Below are 21,018 nucleotides of genomic sequence, written 5' to 3' on the forward strand. Positions count from 1 at the left end.
CTGCTTCCTACTCGAGCTGATAACAGTCTGCCTCTGAAAGTTTTTATTTTTATTACATGACTCAGACTATCTGAGTAGATAATCAATTATATTAAAATCTTCTTCATTAAAGAATTAGATTTAAAAAAAATCTTATTTCTCTTGAAAGACATTATGTACTTCATTGTCAACAGTCTTATCAGGACTCACTAGGCTATAGGGAGAATCCACACTAAAATAACTACAAAGGTATTATCAGAAAACAAGTACTTAGAAGCTCAAAAATAGCCTTTATATTCTGTTACATCTTTCAGTGAACTATTCTTTATGTGACGCAATATGAAAATATTGTGCTGATAACATAGCTCTAGGAATGAACATGAACATTTTAAGCCTCATATATACCTATTTTTCAGTGCTAGAGATTCACAGGAGGTCTACAAAAAGAAAAATCTTACAGCAACAGTGCTCTTTAGCTCATACTGTTATCCCCATTTAACTGATGTGATTAACTGAGGCAGAAAGATATTGAACTTTTTGCACAAGGTCATGCAGTGAGGTCAGGAATGGAGCTAAAGCAGACTCCAGCTCTTTCAGTTCACTGCTTTATTTTAAACCATCTAATCTCCCTTTCAGCTCTTTCACACAAAAGACTTGATACACTGTTACACTTAAAATCCCCAGTGTAAAAAGAATGTAGGTTAGGATTTAAAGCAAGCCTATGAAAATCCCCTTTCAGTCCACAGGATGCAGAAACATTGCAGTACCTCCCATCACTTTAATAATATCTCACAACAGAAGGGACTTGAGTCACGTTTAGTGTACAGTCAATTCCAAATAAAAGCTCTTAGGATTTCTAAAAGTTATGCAGTCAGCGAGGAATATGCTCCTGATGTAGTAGACTCCAGGAATCATGTATTATAACCAACTTTTAAATTTGTATAGGAATAAAGTTAAAAAAAACCCAACCCAACCCAAGCAAACAAACAAACAAAAACAAACCCAACAACAACAACAAAAAGATCACCCTAATTTCTACAGCATTCTTCAAGTGTTTTATGAATACTAAGTACAGTAATTTCATGATTATAAGCCGCACTGAGTATAAGCCACACTTCCGGCTGCCAGCAACTTTTTGTTCTTTGTCCATATATAAGCCGCACCTGATTATAAGCCACACGTTACAATACAGGATGTGATAAAAGGTATCTATTCTATCACCATCTGTTGAGGGTGGGGGCAGTGGTCCTTATCTACATGGGAGATATTCCGCTAATGAGCCATCCATTGAAACCAGGCAGGGCATTGTTCTTTATCTTTTCACAACCCATCCTTCCTCCAGAGAGTCATTTTCTGCTAATGGCCCATTGAGTCCCACTGTGGGACTGATAAAATTGCTTCATCCCATTGGAAGTTGCTCCAGCCAGGGGGAAGAGCCCAACATTTCTTACCAAGATAAAAACAGAGGTTTTGGGACACTAAGAGAGCCCCTTTCTCCACTAGATTCCAGAGGAAAACCGTATTTCTCTCCATCACCACTGGACCTCTGGAGGGAAACTGCACCTTCTACAGGACCACTGCTTCAACTGAATCACATCTGTCACTGCAAGAAGACTGCAATCACCATTTAATCGAACTGCTACCAACACCCTGCATGACAGGGTGTCAGGTTGTACTCTGACTTTGTCAGGATTTGGAGTTTATTTCTTTGTAGTATACTGTATTTCTATTTTAATTTCCCTAGAAAAGAACTGTTATTCCTAACTGCCATATTTTTGCCTGAAAGCCCCTTGATTTCAAAATTATAATAATTTGGAGGGAAGGGTCCATTTCAAAGAGCAGTTCCTGCCTTTCTCAGCAAACACCTGTCCTCCAAACTAAAACAGTAACTTTTCGTTCTTTGTCCATATATAAGCCACACCTGATTATAAGCTGCACTTCGGGTTCGGACCAAAATTCTAGTCAAAATGGTGCAGCTTATAATCGTGAAATTACTGTAATCATCTTGCCAACTCTGTGACAAAACGTTACCAAGCAGTAATTTCAACATAGAAGCTCCACAAAGATGTGAAAACTAAAGCCATAGCTTCAGACCTAAGTAATAACAAAAAGCCTCCAACTGCACCAGAGACAAAAATATACATACATTAGTGAAATGAAATATCAACGCCAGTAAACTCAAGCAGTGACAGGATTCCCTGGCCACCATCTCTTTGTTCCAAGATTTTCCATTACAGATTTTACATCCTGGTCCCTGATAAAGAAAGTCAAATCAATGCAGAATAGGTTGCTTTCTTTTTCTTCCTTACTAAACTTAAACAAGACAGCTTTCTTGATAATGCACACTGTGCCCTCCAAGCCTTTTCATTTCTTTACAATGAAGGAGAAACACAACTTCATTTCTGTCAGACTTTGGTTGCAGTTAGTAACTTTTGCTTCCAAGTAACAGCGTGTACTGAAAGTTCAAAGGACTCACGTTCTGTAAGAACCAGATTTAATTAACTTTCAAGTCCTCTTCCTATCTTTCTCTTTGCCATAGGTGCAAGGTTTTTTCTTTCAATTTTTTTCTTTCTTTTCTTTCAACTTTTTCTTTCTTGTCAACTGTACCAGTAGAAACAGAGTGAAATAGCATCCAGCAAAAAACGTGTAATTTAACAACCTGCATAACAAGATTTGATAGTGTATTTTAAAAAAGGTCTTAAATGATTCAGACACACCAGGAAAACCGGTGGGACCTGAGGTCATTTCAGAAACCCCATTCTCATTTGTAATTTTAATATCTGAACAAAAGTTCTCAGATGCTCATAGGATGTCACCATTTCAAACCTTATTGTTTTGTGTGCACAGCAGATGCTGAGGATGCCTCCCCTCCCTGAAATGCTGCAGTCTTGTGTGACATTCAGATACCTTTTCAACATTGCAAAGAAACATTTTCAAGATGGACATCAGTATGACTGCTAGCCTTTTATAGAGGTGCCGTGAAAGTAAGTAAAGAGTAAATAATCTGTTTATTACAGTAGATGTGGAGAGAACCTTCCACTTCCAAGGCCCACGTATTAACTGCAGAGGCACACTAGGACAGAGAGGAAGAGACACAGACGGACACCAAGAGCAAGGCATACAATTAGTCTGGGACCTGGCTAGAGACTGCAACTGGAAGACAAGAACAAGCATTATGACTGGACTACAGAAAGGCCTGAGGTGATACCACTAAAGCCACAAAAGAATGAGCTGCACTCCAGGAGCTAAAGCCAAGTGTGATTAAAGAGGCTGACAGCTCACCAAGAGTACAGTGAGCCAGCCAGACACTCAGTAGAAAAGTGCCAATGTACAAGAAGGATACCGGGAGCAGCAAAAGGTATATATCTTACCTGCAGAAAGGTACAGTAAATTCACGAATACAAGCTGCACTGAGTATAAGCCGCATCTCTGGGTATTGGCAAATATTTCGTTCTTTGTCCATAAATAAGCCGCACCTGAATATAAGCCACTCTGTGGTTCGCAGCGAGGACTTGTGTGCAACAAAGTTGCCAAATACTAACAGAACCATGGCATGGCGGGGGGTTTACTGGCTCAACTAAGGTTGTGCAGGCTCGGCCCGCTAGGAGCTGCCGATGGGGCCAGGTAGCCCAGCCCGGCGCTGCCACTCGGGGCTGGCTGCCGCCTCTGGATTCGCTCGCCCTGGCCCCGCTCCCGTCGTGGCGCCGGCCGGGCACGGAGAGAGCGCCCCGCTCGCGGCGCAGCGCCAGCCGGGCACGGAGCACCCCCTGCTCCCGCCATGGCGGCGGAGGGCGGGGGCAGAGCCCCCCTCCTCCTCCCCGAGCCGCGGCAATGGCGGCGCGGGCTGCCCCCCTCCTCCCCGGGCCGCGGCAATGGCGGCGCGGGCTCCCCCCCGCCTCCCCGGGCCGCGGCAATGGTGGCGTGGGCTCCCCACCTGCTCCCCGAGCCGTGGCAATGGCGGCGCAGACTCACCCCTCCCCCCTCCCCGGGCCGCAGCAATGGCGGCGCGGGCCCCCCCGTCTCTCCCCTGGGCTGTGGCAGAGGAGGGAAGATTGTTCTCCCACCTCTCTCCCCGCTCCCCTGCTGCCTGCAGGGAGCCAGGGCAACACAGTAACACTTTGTAACAATCGCGGAATGCCGGCTTTTACTGGCAGGTGCTTGGCTCGGCGCCCTGGCTGGCACGTCTAGGGTTGTAAATATCAGAAAATTATTCACATATTAGCCGCCCCCGAGTATTAGCCGCACTTCCGGGTTTCCACCAAAATTTTTGTCAAATTGCTGCGGCTTGTATTCGTGAAATTACTGTATATATCCTACTGCATGCACTATCTACTGGGGACAAGTGTTTAAGAAGCCAGAAATCTGCCACACTGAGCCCTTCAATCAGACCACAGTAATTTTGGGAGTGAGCACAGCCAGCACAGCTCCTTCCAGGAAAGTATCTTTATCCTACTGCCTGCTGTCACAGAGGAGGTTTTAATAATGTATTTATAAGCTGGTTTATAATGAAGGGTATTTTTGGCGGAGAGCTTTACTGACCTGCAGTGCTAACAAAAAATTACCCACTTACAGACAATAGCCCAAAGTTCCATTTCATTTTTAGCATTACACACTTGTTATAAATTGTTATCTTATTAAAGCCTAACCCTCAAAATAGAAGTACTCTAATTCTTTCTTCAACCCTAAACATCCTGCAAAAACAAGAACAGACTGAAAGGGCTGTTAATATTCACACCCAGTTTAGGTTTCTGACATACCACAAAGTAATTATTACATTTGTTATGTATTTAAGGTATAATTAACAGCACACAGTGATTGGGAAAGATTTATTATATAAGTCAAATTCCAACACCTTTGCTCACTTCAAATAGCACTTTGCCTTGGAAGCAATGACAATGATTTCAATGGCAGATAGGGCGCCAATGAGACCCAAATGGGTCCATTTTTGTAGTGAACCTGGTCTTCTCCTGTGCTTATGAACAGACTGCACAAACATCAGGATCTAGCATAAGTAAACGGACAATTTATAAACAGATCCAGATCTCTCAATGATAATGTACTATTTGCATGACACTTAGATATTGCTTAACCACTAGAATATCAAGCACAAATTATCTTCATGGTCTGCATATAAACTCTTACGGTAATGAAACTGTTGTTATGGTTTCTGCTTTTCCTATTTCAGACAAATATTGTAACCACAAAGTGAAGGTGTAAGCTTCTCTGACAATTCCAGTTGGTAATTACAAAAGCCAAGATACCTTAGCCCCTTTACCCTCAAGGACAAGCTACAAGCAGTACAAAAAGACAGATTACAGTAATTTCACGATTACAAGCTGCACCGTTTTGACTAAAATTTTGCTCCCACACCGGAAATGACGCTTACACTCAGGAGTGGCTAATATGTGAATAATTTTCTGACATTTTCAACCCTGGAAGTGAAAACCGAGGGGCCGAGTCGAGCAACCTGCCAATAAAACCCGGCTTTACCCGATTGTTACACATTGGTTACTCTGTTGCGCCGCGGGTGGAGCTGGCTCTGTGCAGGCAGTGCGTGGGGTGGGGAAGGCGGGGGACTCCCTCCTTCAGGCAGAGCAGCCGGGTGGAGAGACGGGGAGCCCCCTCCTGCTGGCCCCGTGGCTCGGGGGGAGGCAGGGGGCTCCCGTCCCCTCCTGCCGCCGCCGCTGTGGGTGCCAGCGGGCTCCATCCCTGCCTCCCACCACCGCCGCGGGTGCTGGCAGGCTCCATCCCCGCCTCCCACCACCGCCACAGGTGCCGGCGGGCTCCGTGCCCCCCTGCCACCACGGCGCAACGGTAGGCCAGGGCGAGCGAGCCTGGAGGTCATGGTCAGCCCCGAGTGGCCCTGCCGAGTGGCAGCGCCGAGCTGGGCCACCTGGCCCCATCAGCAGTCCTGAGCCCTCATGGCCCGAGCCAAGCCACTAACCCCTGCCATGCTGTGATTCTGTTACTATTTGGCAACTTTGTTGCACGCGGGTCCTCGCTGCGAACGACAGGATGGCTTATAATTGGGTGCGGCTTGTGTATGGACAAAGAACGAAATGTTTGCCAACACCCAGCGATGCGGTTTATAGTCAGTGCGGCTTGTAATCGTGAAATGACTGTAATTTCAGGCAATGGTTAGTCTTGAGAGCAGCTGCAGTTACTGTACACAGGCTTTACGTGCTTGGAGAATCAATTAATTTGCAAGTTTTACAGAAAACAGTGCACAGAAATACAACACAGTTGCCTGTCTTCCAAACATGTCATTAGTAGAACTGCTCTGAAGTCAGTGTCCACAACTTACAGCCTCTACTTCCACTAGAAGCAGGCAGGTACTAATTTTCACTTCACAACTCAGACAGTTAAGCATTACCAGTGAAATACCAACAGCATCACTAGGTCACTGAGGAGCAAGAGATCTGGCAGACAGGAAATTAGTTCCCTCCTTTGTGGTTTTCTTCTGTTACCCAGAAAAGCCATCAGTTTATACATCCCTCAGCTCACCAACAGCTGCTTATATGCATTGTAATAGTTATGTCAGTTTTTCATGTAAGGCAAACCAATGAAATTCTTATATAGGAACAGTTGTCTTTCATAAGCAAAAGTCACTGTGATGTTTGCAAGCATAGGTTGATTTTAATGTATCAGGTATTAAACAAGCAGACACGTGAAAAGGATGTCATAGGCCCAAATAAAATTACTGCATCTTTGAATGTTTTAAAGACCAGAAACCTTACATGCTGATACACCATCCTGCAGTTAAAACTAAGATAAATGGTTTATGCTCTGTTTACAAGATGCTAGTCCAGTAGAGAAAAATTTGAATGTTTCCAGACAGAAGAGGCAATAAAGGTTTGAATAATGCCTTTAACCTGCGCTTTCTATAATGGAAACTCTGATTCTGAAGAAAAATATATCTTGAATAACATGTTCTCATCTTCAAACATTCATCTGTGTGATTCTTTTTCATGAAGACTGGTGAACTTGCCTTAAGTCTGCAACTAAAACATTAAATTATAACAAGCAAAACATACAAATCCTGACTTCAACACCTGCATCTTGATATTTCACCTCATTGCTCTTATCTGTAGAGCAGCCTTCACTGTTAACAAAAATCTGCAACATTCTGAGACAGCACTTATGCTCGTCTTCAAATTGCACACAGTGTCACACATATTTAATTATCCAGCTCAAAAAATGAAAAAAGTGAGAAGCAAACAGGTATGAGAACTTCGACACCCTTTTTTTTTTTTATCCTTCTGAAAATCAAAGGAACCTATTCTCCTTTCAGTTTCATCCTAAGAGAATGTCACAGACTGCAATGAATTAACATTTGATTACACCGGCATCCACAAGCAATAACAGTTAATGAACAGTCAACAGCTCATGAACAGTTAACAGCTCAACAGCTCTGAAGCCTTGTATTATTGTATTTGTGAATCTTTAACAGAGATTTTTGCCTAGATAACTTTCCTTTCACATAAATGTCATCACAGTATTTTATCATCTGGTTTAGGTAAGCTTGGAAGGGTTGCTAAAGGATTTGCAAATCGGTCCACCAAGGCTAGCATTTGACCTCTTATATAATAAGACTGACACATTTCTAATGAATGCAGCAAGCATGTGGCAACCAAAACACACTTTGACATCTTAATTCACTTAGCTCATCAATTTTTTAAGCTTTATTTATCACTCAAGAAAGTACTTACAGGGTCAGAAGGACCACAGAAGTCTCTGAACACTTTTGAAGGATCAAATTGTCTAATCTCCATTGCTATGCAAGGGCCTGAACACAACTCTGAAACCATCTCCTGGAAGAGAAAGAAGACAGAAAAAAAGTTGAACTCTTTGGGCTTTAGCAAGGGCTGTATTTCTCCTTGAAACTAGGCCCACACTTACAGGACAAGAACAATTAAGAAATATTGTTGCATTTAGGAAAGCAAGGACACTAAACAGACACCATTAGTACTTACCATTAAAGAAATGCTACTTGGTTTAGAAGGTGGAAATTGAGAAAAATTGGATATTCAGATTCAACAGAATACTGAATAGCATATAACAACATCCACAATACTTTAAATTCTTTTGTAGGTACATCCTTATTGATCTGGACCTAGATTTCATGGTAGTATCCTGTACCTTGTCAAACTAGACTGAATCTCTGGAATGCACTTTGCTGGGCTTTAAGCCTGAAAAATCACACTATGTTCAGTCAGTTCCACAGGTAGCAATGTTCTTTGCAGTGTTCCCTACCAGAAGCACAGTACACAGCCTATATCTATTTCCAAATATATACTCACTCAATGGCCTTAAGTCATTAAAATGTCTCCTGGGCTTTTGGTTCTCACTGTGTTTTCCTCACAGATTACTACAGAAGCTGAAACACACAAGCCAACAGAACCTGTGCCTGTGGTACAACCTGTTAGGGAAAGGGTCTGGCAACATTCTTGGGATGTACTAATACCAGGATCTCAGTTACAGTGAAATCATCTGTTTCCCTGGAGTCTTCAGTAGGGTAAAGAGACATCGTGAGTTCCATGTGGGTGATGAAGATGGATCTTAGCTTTCATAAGCTTAAATTAACTCTGGGCATTAGTGCCAAACAGGAGTTTGTTAATTAGAGGTATAGGTTTCACAAGCAGAAAGAATCCATTTTGATGTTCTAGTCTGACTTCCTTTTTTAAATCATGCCCTTATAATTGCATACTTGTCTAGAAATCTAGGTAGACAAGTTTTAAACAAATCAAGATAATTAAAGGAATCAAAACCAATAAGGAAAAACAAAAGGATAAAACATGCACAGAAAGTAAGGGAGGACAGGTATGGACTAGCAAGGTTCTGCAATCATGCCCACCAGCCACAGGCAGATCAAAGATGAACCATGGCAAAGCATACAGAGTGGATGAAAGAGCAGAAGGAAAAGAAGAACTAAGTCCTTCTCTTCCTTCTATGAATTGTGACAGAAAATAAACCCACAATGACTCTGAGTCAATCAGCACTGTTCCAAAAAGCTGCTATCCTCATACTGGATTCAATACAGAGAACATGTGCCTAAGTTCCCCTCCCTGAATTTTATCCAGTGCCTCTATCATGAACCAGATCCTAGAAAATTTAGGTAGTAGTATTCCTTAAGGACATGAAAAAAGCGCAGATTAGCTTCATGCTCTACAACATAAATAAGCATTTTAATTCCAAAAACTGTGTTATCACCAACAGATCCTGTGTTCAAAGCAGGTCAAAGAGCCAAATATTTAATTCTGCTAAGAAACAGTAAATTGTCACAAAGTCACCACTCTGAAGAATTCCATTAAATTCTGTCATCTAAACAACTGTTAACAGGAAAACATAGAAAAAAACGGGCTTTTAACATGAATCAACTCCGCAATTCCTGCAAACTGTGGTTATTCTTGTTCCTCCCTGTTTTATTGTTTCAGCACGGACATCCCACCAGCAACAGGGAACAATATTACAAAGTTACTCCTGACTTCTTCATTACTGCACAGAGCTGAGACATGAAGACCAGCTGCCAGTACAGAGGCAGGTGGTTCTGTGTCAGACAAGCCTGATCTACGTACACAGCCTCATCAAGTCCAAAGATGAGTCTAAGTAGCAGGCAATGTTTGTCTGGTGAGGCTCCCAGGTACAGCTACATCAAATTTTCTCTAGCAAATAGTTCATTCATCAAACAGCATGGTTTGTGGTCTACCAGAACCATTGTGGAGGTGGATCAAGCTCAAGGATTTTTGATTAATGGATTCTGAGTTGATCTAAAATAATCTCACTTCTTTTCCCCCATTTTCTATTCTGGCTAGAGTAGGAAGTACAAAGCAAAACAGCATGAAAATTAAGTAATGTGTATGTGAAATCCCATGTAGGGGATACTAACAAAACTAAAATTTTGGGCAATTGTACAGCACTCTCTTTTCACAAAGTACTTCATATACAATTTTAAAGTCTTTATCTGACAGACAAGGAATAACCAGAAGAAATGGACATATAATTTTTTTTAAAAAGGATTTCTGGATGCCAGTATCTTCTGTGTTGAGTTATTTTGGAATGATAAACAAAATTTAAATCAAAACAGATGGTTCTGAGTCACATATAGAAGAGGTCATATTCTTTCTCCAATATCCTATTTCGTAATATACTTTCCTGTTTGGACTGCACTGACAATATCTGTTGCTGTTCCCATGTGTAACTTCTCCAGAACCCTTTACCATCATGATTAGCTTTTCCACGTTTCCTGTTTCTCAGATATCCTGAGTGCATGAAAATATTAATTTGATTTAATTTCAACTGAGTCAATCCAGCACATATAACTTGCAGGACTGAGCCCTAGATTCTCACTTTTTTTGACATCACCTAAAATGTACTTTTATTGACTTGCCTTGTTTAAATGTTAACTTCCCTTCTGAGTAACTCTCCAATTAAATTATATAACTATAATTTGAGACTTGTTAGAAATTTAGAGATTGTGCAGCCCAAGAGCTGCAGAAAATGGTACAGAATTTCCCATTTTGTTCAAAGCAGAGACTTTTGCAGCACTACAGGACTCCTCAGGCCCTGAAATACTGGTCAGATACTTTCATTTTTAAATTCTCCCGCATACCTACAAGCATGCCTGTCCTATCTCCCTTTGGTACTTGTCAAAAATGATGTTCAGAGGCCTTGTGAGTATTCCCCACTCTGAGAGTGAACTAACAGTACTCCTAATCCATTTAAAGACAAATCTACAAACCCTGTTGAAGTAAGTTAGACTGAACAATCATAAAGGAGGCAGAAGAGAATAAAAAATTCATTTTCAGAGTAACATCAGTAAATGTGTAGAAAACTTACAATAATGTAACCAACCATTTAAAAATTAAGGAAAATTTGCAACATAATAGCATGACAGTAAAGCTACACTCATTACTATGAGTAAATTACATAGTAAAGTAAAAATTAGTATGAGTAAAATGAACCAAAATCCTCTGAGCAAAGGTGATCCAGAAATACAAGCTCATCTTCATGTATTCCCATTGTTCTATCTGCAGTCAGGAAGTTTTATGTGACAGTACAACAAAGTATAATACTGTTGGTGTCCACTGGGATTACAGTATATTTTAAACTTCTTAAATTTTCTGAATATTTACAGAAGTCAGATGAATAAACTGAAGAATAGTACAAGATGTCATTAGGAGAGCCTCCAATAGAGCAGCCTCATTGTAAAAAAAAAAGATAAATATGTATTTTGGCCCAAGCCTGTAATATCCAATCAAAGAAAGATACAGGTGTGATACATTCTCACAGACCAACATCAATAAAATAACTTCTCTGGAGGAAGCTGGGGACATGACTCTGTTGTATTTTACAAATTTCCTTGGCTGAACAATTTTCATGAAAGGCTCTCCTCTATTGTGACACACATAATGCAATTCTCACAATTAATTAATTTATTTGAGAACAAAGTAGAACTATTCAATACCAGGTTCATAAAGAAACCACATCACAATCCCAGCAATACGAAACCTGGTAATTTTCACACTTGACCATATTTCATTTTCAAACAGATTCTTGTTAAACTCATGCTTACCAGGTATTCAGGGACGACGCCTTTGTAAATCTCATAAAATTCTTCCACATTTGTACGCTCCATGTTGAACTAAGGAAACCAAAATGTTAGCCATTCTGAACTAAACAACAGGAATACACAGACATCCCTTATTAACCAGCAAACATTCAGAATCCACTAGTTTTACTAGGTAAAAGGAATGGCTTTACTACTGCAATATGAAGCTTGTCAGCAGTTTAGTCAGTGATGCCACAGGCAACATGGCACACAGTATCTTTTTCCACATCAAATACAAGTAGACAATGTAGTGCTGGCTGATCCCACTAAGAAAGGGGGTATTCTTCATTTGTGATGGGGATTTGAGTGATAGGAGAACGTCAGATCTTGAGACTTCCACCAGAATTAAAGGACAGGACTCTTGGGAACAATCTCTGTGCCAAATCCCTTTAACTGCTGAGGGTGTTCAGAGTGTCAAAATCCCTTACAGTACCTTTAAAAGCATCCCCTATAATTAATACTAAATATACATATTTTACAAATTAAGAAAGGATATTAACAATAGTTTCATTAATCTTAGCTAGTACCTTTTGTAAAGATATCTCAAATTTCTCCAGAAGAGACAGACACCATTATCTCCTCTCCTTACTACAGGGAAACTCAGTTACAGGGAAATATAGTGTCTTGGCTCAAGGTCACCAAGCACACAGAAACAGATTAGCTGATCAATGAGATACTAAAACACAAATGTCACAAGGACAGTGCTGATCCCAAAACATTTCTACAGTCTGCACAAGGCTTTTATACTGCAGGAAGACATTTGTGCACTGCTACTATGAGCATACAGCACTACTCCAACTACTGTTTATCATAAAAATACACAAAAGGAAACCTACCATCTGCAAGGCTGAGATCTCAAATCCTTCTTTGAGGATGGCTTTTATAATCTTTCCAGTAAGCCCTGAAGAAACATGGAAAATACAGTATTCAATTTTAAAAAGCAGTATTTATAGCTGAAAGGTATCATGCCAATATACTGCTTATACTCAGAGTGAAAAAACAATGTTTGTGCAATGTTAGAGGAAGCAAAGAGCACAGCCGAGTTCACACACTCTATGTGTTCTATATGAGGTTACATGTTGATTGTTTCAAATAACTAAATTCCATGCAGCTGTTGAAAATTATTTCTACCAAAAAAGGTAATTAGTGAAGCCTTTGCTTTTCTCAGATCAACTGCAAAACATCCAGTTGCTGCAAGTCCAAGATTTATATTTTTAATAAAGACCCATTGACAACGCTGATGCTTAATCAGTCATCAATTCAGAGCACCAGCTGTCTTTTTCTTTTTGCAGGTCCTACTTTAAGCCAGAAACAATGCAGGATGATAACAAATGTTGCCAATAAAATAGCACAGGAGTTCATGTTTTCTACAGGGAAAAAAATAACAGTGTAAAATCACATACTCCTTTGAAGTTTACAGCTCACAAATATGCTATTACTGATGATACTGCTTGCTTATTCTCCCCAGAATGCATCCTCAGAAACTGAATGATATTGTAAAACAAAACTGAACTTCAGAAAAAAAAGAACCACTGATTTTTCACTGAATGTATATTTCAGATTTGCCCATGATTATAAGGCCATTCTGAAGATTATGTCAGCCAAGCACAACACTCTATGTGAGTGAATTTCACAGAATCATTGTTTTTTATAGAACACAGATGCCTTTCCTCTAGTACAATTTATGAGAAACTACAAATTTCTGGACATTCATCTAGAAAATAATTAATCATAGAAGAATATCCTGTAATGAATGACAAGGATGTCAGGATGTGACTCCTGACCCTTTTATTAAGTAGCCTTTAAATTGCAGGATATTTAGCATTACATAAATTTAGGAGATGAGACTAAAACAAAGCTAGTATGGAAGTTATAGCATGCTTGAGACACAGCCTATTAATATCTGTGGCACAGGACTGGGGAGCTTCCTACCACATTAGAAGGTCAATGGAAGCTCTGGGTAAATGAGACTGACAGTTGAAAGGCTTTCAAAAATTGTATTTACAAATGAAAATGAAAAAACCATGTCCCTGAAGTATTTGTTACCATATTTTCACACTAAGGTTTATGTAGAAAACCCTTCCCTCTATAAAACACTGCATATTTCTTCCAAAAAACTTCCAACTACGAATGTGAAAACCTGAGACTTAGTCCATGCAGATCTTCGTGTTTATAGGACATAGAAACAAGCAGAGGCAAATACAGTCACTGTCCCACTATGCTGTTCCACCATGTTTTGGTGAAAGTTTCCATTTAACACTCCTGTGAATCCAGGGGGAAAAAAAACCCTATTTTTTTAAGATAAAAAAAAATAAATGCAACAGCAAAATAAAGGGATTTGGACAAGTTTGCCCAGGAAATGCATTAGAGAGAGAAACCAGAGCTCTGGTTTCTCTTTGTCCATCCTGCTGGAAAGGCTGAGCAGCTCATACGCTTCCACACAGGTTCCACTAAGGCAGTGAGCCTTTAGTCTTGTCTTCAGAGTTTGTAAAGAGATCAAGTGACTGCCTGGGAATCATTCAGGAATTAATAAGTAAATGGAAGAAATTAATTTAATTAATTAAGTAATTAAACATGTGACACAGCATAAACATTTCCTCATTCTCAATCTTCAAAGACAACATTCTAGTCAACTGCATCACCAGAAACCAGCAAAGATGAAGAAAGGGCACTGGCAGATAAATGGTCACTCTCAGGGACAGCTGCTTCGCCTGACAGATGTCCATTTTACACTTTATCAGTCAAGAATGGGCTACTTGCATAGGCACTCTCAGTCAGTAGTTTTACAACCTACAAGCAAAATCCATGTTTTAGAGAAGCAAAGGGGGACTCTATTGAGCTTTCTGGGCTGTTTCTCTACTGAAGTCACTAAGACCTATCTTTTCTGTAGAGAGGAGATAATCTTCTTTAATGACAGAAATTCAGGTAGGAAGGTATTCTGCATAAAGGTCTTTAATGCAAGGTTCCTTTAATAATTGTGATAAATTTATCAAGATTTTCCTCTACATTATATTTCTGAGTTCACTCTCACTCATCAGAGCAGCAGAGTACTTTATTGCTCCAGACAGATTGCCCATGTCTGCAACATCCAAAAGGCTTAACCAAAGGATTTACTGGCACCATTCAGACAGACACCTCACCCACAAAGTTCAAAGTGCCTTGAGGAAGAAGAGCCATGAGATTTGTGTTCGCAAAGCAGGATGTTAGCTCTGCTTCCCAGATGTGGGAATTGAGGCAGAGGAGCATAAGCAAGTTGCCAGTGGCAGCAAAGATCCACAGATCCAGTGACTTGCCCTTCCTTGTCCCAGTTTAGGTAATACATGTATCATTTCTCCTAGGGACACTTTCCTTTCAAATTCTACCTGAACCAAAATAGAAACAAAAAAGCACAAAGGCAATCCCCAAGCAACAGAAGAGGGGAAGCTCAAGGCTCAGTTTGGGATCTGTTTGAGGCTTTCAGGCAGTTGCATGACTGAACTGGGACATATACTCTTCTTTGGGGGCAATAAGGCTCAGGAAAAGACGAACTAATTAGAGTGCCATTTTAGCAGCTTTCAACAATTCTTTTCAACTTTAAAATCCAAATCTGTAGTGAAAAAACAACTTTCTAAGGACCCTTCAAAAAGGGTCAGTGAATGTTTAAAATGTACAGTAAGAACCTAAATCAAAGTCGCAGATTAGGCACCAGTTATGATGAATTTTCAGTCACAAAGCACAACAGAATCCCAAGCATTACTAAATACAACTGAGGGAATGTAACACTAATTGAAGCAAAAAGAGTGAAAGAAAGGGAGCACAGGCACACATTTAATGTCTGCTGGGCAGCCTTATGTTACTACATACTTAGTACAGGACATAATACTTTTCCAGTATAGACAGAGAGAATTTTCCAATATACTTTAACCTGGTAAAATGATAAAGTACCATGACTTCCTCAGTTCATTAACATTATATGACTCATTGCTTTATAACATACAGTATTTGAAAATTATCCTTCAGTAAGAAACAGAAAGTAGTAGGGAAGACATCAGATTGGAAAATGTTACAACTGTTTGTAGAATCAGGCATTAGGATAAAATGAAACAGCTTAATGAAAGTCATTTTAACCTAATAAGACTTTAATCAATGAGCCATGGCAGCTATGCTACTGGGACCTTTCAGTCCCAGTGCACTACAAACCACCAGCCCTAAGAATAGGAATGTTACATTCTCTTCCCTTTCTTCTTGGTCTGTTTCCTAATTTAACCATTCCTCTGTTAAAAGCTCATTAGGCAAGATAGCAGACTGCTTTCAAAGCAAGGCAAGAACTAGATTCCTCATCTCAGCCTCCATACGCCATTTTAAAATCCTTCCAATAATTAAAATTAATTCCTTCTAAACAACACGGGGTTTTTTTGACAAGAATACAAAAACTGCCATGACTGATCAGACTGATGATCCATCTCATCCAGTAACCTGTATCGGGCGCTTAACATATCATTAAATATAAGTAGCAACTCAATTTCATGTCTTTTTCTGACATTTTGAAATGCAATTTTACTTCATAGTATAATTAAATAATCTGATTCTTTACTGCCAAGTGGTAAGGTCCTATTTTGAAACTCCAGATAATCACCATCCGACCTGACTCCAAGCAAAGTCCTTTTTAAACTCTAGAAGATGGAAAAGTGGGATTTAGAGTTGGGTCCTCCTACAACGTTTTTCAGTTGAAGTTCTTGTTAATATCTGTTTCAGACAACATTGAAAAACACTGGGCAGTACATAAATGACAGATGTCCTTCTCAAAAAGTACACTTCTTCCTATCAGTTGGTCAACCTATACCCTGAAGAACAAGGTTTTTCTCTCCTTCTTTTTCTACTTAGGAATCACACAACTCTAGATATTTTTACTATGCAGCATAAATACACAATTTCTAGACTCCCCAAAAGTTTGGTCATGGTGATAATCTATAAATACTGGTCTCCCAGCCCCACTATGTACTGTATGAAAAAGGCTATGCAGTCATTTTTGCACCTGTGCTCTGGCACAGCAAAGGAATGACAGAGGGTCTCCTGAGTGACCCATTCTGGGCCAGCAAAGGAGAGGGGGACCTCAAAAGCCACCCAGGTTAGCGATGAGGGAAAGAAAAGACCAGTGAATACTGACAGGAGAGAGAGGAGCATGTGAGGAAATGATGAGAGAATATAGTGATAGAGTCCAGGATTTTCCATTATTCCTCATTTCTAAGTACTGTATTAAAGGAGAACCTCGAGAAGTTTGAAGGGCAGCCTTACAGGCATTTATGGAGAACTTTGTCAACACTGCAGCACTGGTGAAAACCTTTACAGAAAATATTCATTTGAAAACAGCAAAAGTTAAAGAAGTGAAGACAAAAGATACCACGGCCTTACTGGAAACAGAAGTCAGGATAGTGCTAGCACAAGAAAAATTATGCATGCAGGTAAATGTAATCTCAGGGGGCCTTGAAACCAAAACGACTGAGCACGTGACACAGCTGAGAATGGGAACTGACAGATTCAGAGGGGGTGAAAGGTTCAAAGACTTAATTCCAGTTGCAGCTTTCTGAACTGCTAAGAACAAGGCAAGGCCACACATGTGAATGTCAGACAGCGCATTATAAATGCAGAATGATGAAAATCCATAGGGAAAAAAAGGCATTCTGGGAATTCTGGCATGGGAACACATGGGAAGAGTCACACTTAGCATTCAGATACAAAGGCCCATAGAGAAATTCAAGGCAAAGATCATAGCCAGACTACACAAGGTATCCAGCAATTTGGCTGGGCAGTATGAGTCATTAGAGAAGAGAATTTGAAGAAAGCAATATTATGAATAAAGATCAGTATCTGTCCAACAGTTATGCTGAACTCAAACTGATGGCTGCATATCTACAAAAAAACCCCCAAACCCAGAAAAGCTTAGTTTTCTTTCTTTGTTCTTGTGTTAAGAGAAAGTTTAAAAAGAAATATGCAGTTTGCTTTGCTCTTTCTTTCAAGATGCTCATTAGTTTGTACTCCTTTAGCACATCCATTCCAATTTTATTTTTCTTTCCACTTAAGAAGATTATGGTCAATCATTCTGGCTAGTAGAATGTTTCTATGGCTAAAATGAGTTTCATTTATTTTTGCTTATTTCTTAAGTGTGAACAAAACTAAACATAATATTTTAGCTGAGGCTGTACCACTTGTTTATATGAAGGCACTCAGTATTGTAATTCAAACCATTCACAAGCTTAGTAATACTTCTTTCCTTTTTTCTGGTTATCCCTGCTGAACACTGTGCATGGGATTTCTCATGAAATGGTTGCAGCTACAGAGAGGAAGTGGTTAAAATTATTCCTTGGAATGTGCATTAGCCCATAATTATAAACAATAGCTTTAACCTACTATTTCACTGTCAATTACATTAATTCTGGAGGTTAAAATCTTCATGGGATCCCCTACTATCTGGAAGGTTCACCAACTCACTGTCCTTACTCACCTCTAGGTCTGTAAGCTCTATAATTAATTTTCAACTTGACAAAAGACTATCACATATTCCTACATTCTGTGCCTTGGTTGTTTTCAGATCCAGTATCTTGCCTTTCTCCTTACGCTCTGATTTGAAAAGGGAAGTAAAAGAAGAAACTTCAATATATTTACCTTTTACTCCAAGGTACAGTGAGTTAGATTAGACATGGCCATATTTTTTTCATTTTTCTAAAATGTTTTCAAAAATTTCTGGTAACTTCAGATTCTGTTACATCACCAAATATCAGGCCAGTGATACACTACAAAGTTTTCCTTAATGACTACATTAACTCTTCTTTCATCTAATTTAGTAAATATGGTCATATTTTGTAAATGTACTTATAGAAAGCTGTATATCCCTGTCCTACTCATCTCAGGTTAAATAAATCAAGTTTTAACATTAAATCCATCAAGTTTTCATTGGCTAAATCTCTTATTCTTTTGTTCTTTTTTTTCTGTTATCCTTGAAACAGAGTGCCCAGAAACTGAACATGATACACAAGTTGGATTCTCATAAGCATTGAGCAGACTAGTGGGTACATAGTAAACACTGATTCTGCCTGTTTCATCACTATACCAACCACTTATCTACAAACATTTCACTGATACCCTGCCAGTTCTTCTCTATTTTATATCTGTGCATTTATTTTCCATTTTCCAGGTAGTGCTATGCAGTTTATATTCAGTTTCATCATCTTCACATCATATAATTTCTGCAATTCATCAGGAATGTTCTGAATTCTAATCATATCCTTCAAAATTTCAGTAGGCATTTGGTACCATGTGTGAATATTGCAAGCATGCTCTGTCCTCCCCCATCCAAGCCATTAATGATAATATTGACTAGAACTAGCCCCTGGATGCCTGACAAGACTTCATTTGTAAAGCCCTTTTAATCTGACGTGCTCGTGTCCAGTCCAACTTTCAGGGAAACATTTAAAGCTATGCAGATGCCTACGTTGTAAAGATCTAAACATACAACTTACTCCACTAAAGGAAAATTCTGGTTTCCTAACAGCAAAAAAGTTGTTCAAAGGCACTGATAACCAAGTGAATTAGGCTATCTTACATTGTTTTACCTTCCTTATCGAGAAAGCATACTTGGAGAATTCAGATATCAACATAGCATATTTTCCTTCACAAAAGACATGCTGGTGAATGTCCATCATATGTCCATCAACCACTGAGTGATTTCAATGAAATGATATACTCCTAATTCATCAGTTTCCTTGGTATAAAAGAAGTTTCACTATCCTGAAATTCCCTGGTCCACTCTTACAAACTGACTTTTCTCCTACCCTTTACAAGTGAAAATCCCGAAATGCAGTAGTAAACACTCATTTCTAATGTCTCTTTTTTTAAACGTTAATACCATCATCCCTGCACAGAGATGATTTCCAGTAACCTCAACACCACCAATATAAGTCTACTGAATACACCAGCAAATACATTTTTTTCAGTTGGAGGATACTTATGAGCTTCAACAAGGATTGGTTGTGCCATTTGATCTGTTTCTCTGAAGTGTATCTCCTCTTCTTCCTTTCTGTCTCAAACTGTCAGGATTTTCAAATTCAGTTCACCTCCTCCCCTACTGAAATCTATTAGAATGTAAAATTTATTTTTCATACTTCAAAAAAAATAGATGTCACTTCCCCACTAGTCACTGAAAACCAGAATCAGTCTAAGCTGGGAAGCCAATGCCAAGGTGCTAAAACTTTAGGCAGAAATAAATGAGAAACACTATGGGTTTGGTTTCAAAACCAAACATCCCAGGCAAGGAATATCCATCATTAATACTACAGCAAAGAACTAAAAACACAGATGGAAGTGTATGGATGACTGATCTCATGAAAGCTAAATTTTTTTTATTCTAAAAATGGTGATGAAGTGGCAAAGTAGGTTGTTTTCATTTTAATCACTTTTTTCCAAGTATCTCTAAAGAGAAAAAAATCCAACCAACCAAAAAAACGCCAGCACCACTAGACACCACCAAATGCTTCAACACCCTATATATTATTTATATTCAAGAAAAACATTAAGAAACAAACCACATTTCATTTGACATAAATACATCTTCTCCCTGGGCAAATCTGTCTACAAAAGAATGCCTGCAGCTGAAGTATCTGCAAAGATTTGTGTTCATTCCATGGTTTTTTCTTCACTTCCATATTCTATCTGCAAATAATTCCTTCTAAACTTCAAACTGTTAAGTCTATCAAGGCTGGCACTCAGTCTTGTAGACAAAATACAGAGAAAGGTTCTGCCTACAATGAGGTAAACTCCACAGCATCTGCATTTACCCTTCTATTATCTGCACACTTATCACAGACAGAAGATGTACTTTCAGACTACTTATGAGAAAATTGCGCTCCTCATTTTTTCTCAAACCAGTTTTCTGAAAATCCTGTTCTAATTCTAGGTCTCCTGAAAATAAAAATACTTACTTACTCAAACATATGCCTAAAAGGGTAAAATAAAAGAGAACAATTTCCAGAGTTTTCATATCTAATGAATACAAATTATCTTGAGAAAAAGCTATGAAATGGATAAGTAGTGTTAAGAGTGATAATAGATTTGTATCTCTACTATACCATCCTCTTTTTTCCCCCAACTTATTTCATTTCCTAACTATACATATGTAAGTATACTTAGCATTATACAGGGTGAACTGGACATTTTCAAGTGACACCTTCTCTCTTTCAAAGGGCAACAGTGTATTTTGTGCCAGGATAGTTCTTCAGTTGCCTGCAGTCAGATAATCCACTACAATCCACTACAGTCCTCTCCTCACTGTCTCTCACACAATAAATTCACTTAACATTCTACAAGAGTAAACCTTGTTTCTATACCTGCCTGAGACTGCGCTACCATCCTTGATATTCTCTTTGTCACATCCAGGTTTGTCTTTGGAGTTACAAACC

The 21,018-nt window shown here is 39.4% G+C and overlaps 1 protein-coding gene across 4 annotated transcripts in view; it reads right to left on the bottom strand.

Annotated features, from left to right (window-relative positions):
* Nucleotides 1–21,018, bottom strand: part of NME7 (NME/NM23 family member 7) — a 90,645-nt gene that overhangs the window by 32,187 nt on the left and 37,440 nt on the right. For all 4 annotated transcript variants that reach the window (XM_033053420.2, XM_033053419.1, XM_033053416.1 and 1 more), the window contains 3 exons: nt 12,424–12,488; nt 11,552–11,620; nt 7,689–7,790 (listed from right to left, as the gene is read on the bottom strand). In XM_033053420.2, the coding sequence (XP_032909311.1) occupies nt 7,689–7,790; nt 11,552–11,620; nt 12,424–12,488 (236 nt within the window). The remainder of the gene's footprint in view (nt 1–7,688; nt 7,791–11,551; nt 11,621–12,423; nt 12,489–21,018) is intronic.

Source organism: Catharus ustulatus, chromosome 2 (genome assembly GCF_009819885.2).
Source record: "Catharus ustulatus isolate bCatUst1 chromosome 2, bCatUst1.pri.v2, whole genome shotgun sequence".
Lineage (NCBI taxonomy): Eukaryota > Metazoa > Chordata > Aves > Passeriformes > Turdidae > Catharus > Catharus ustulatus.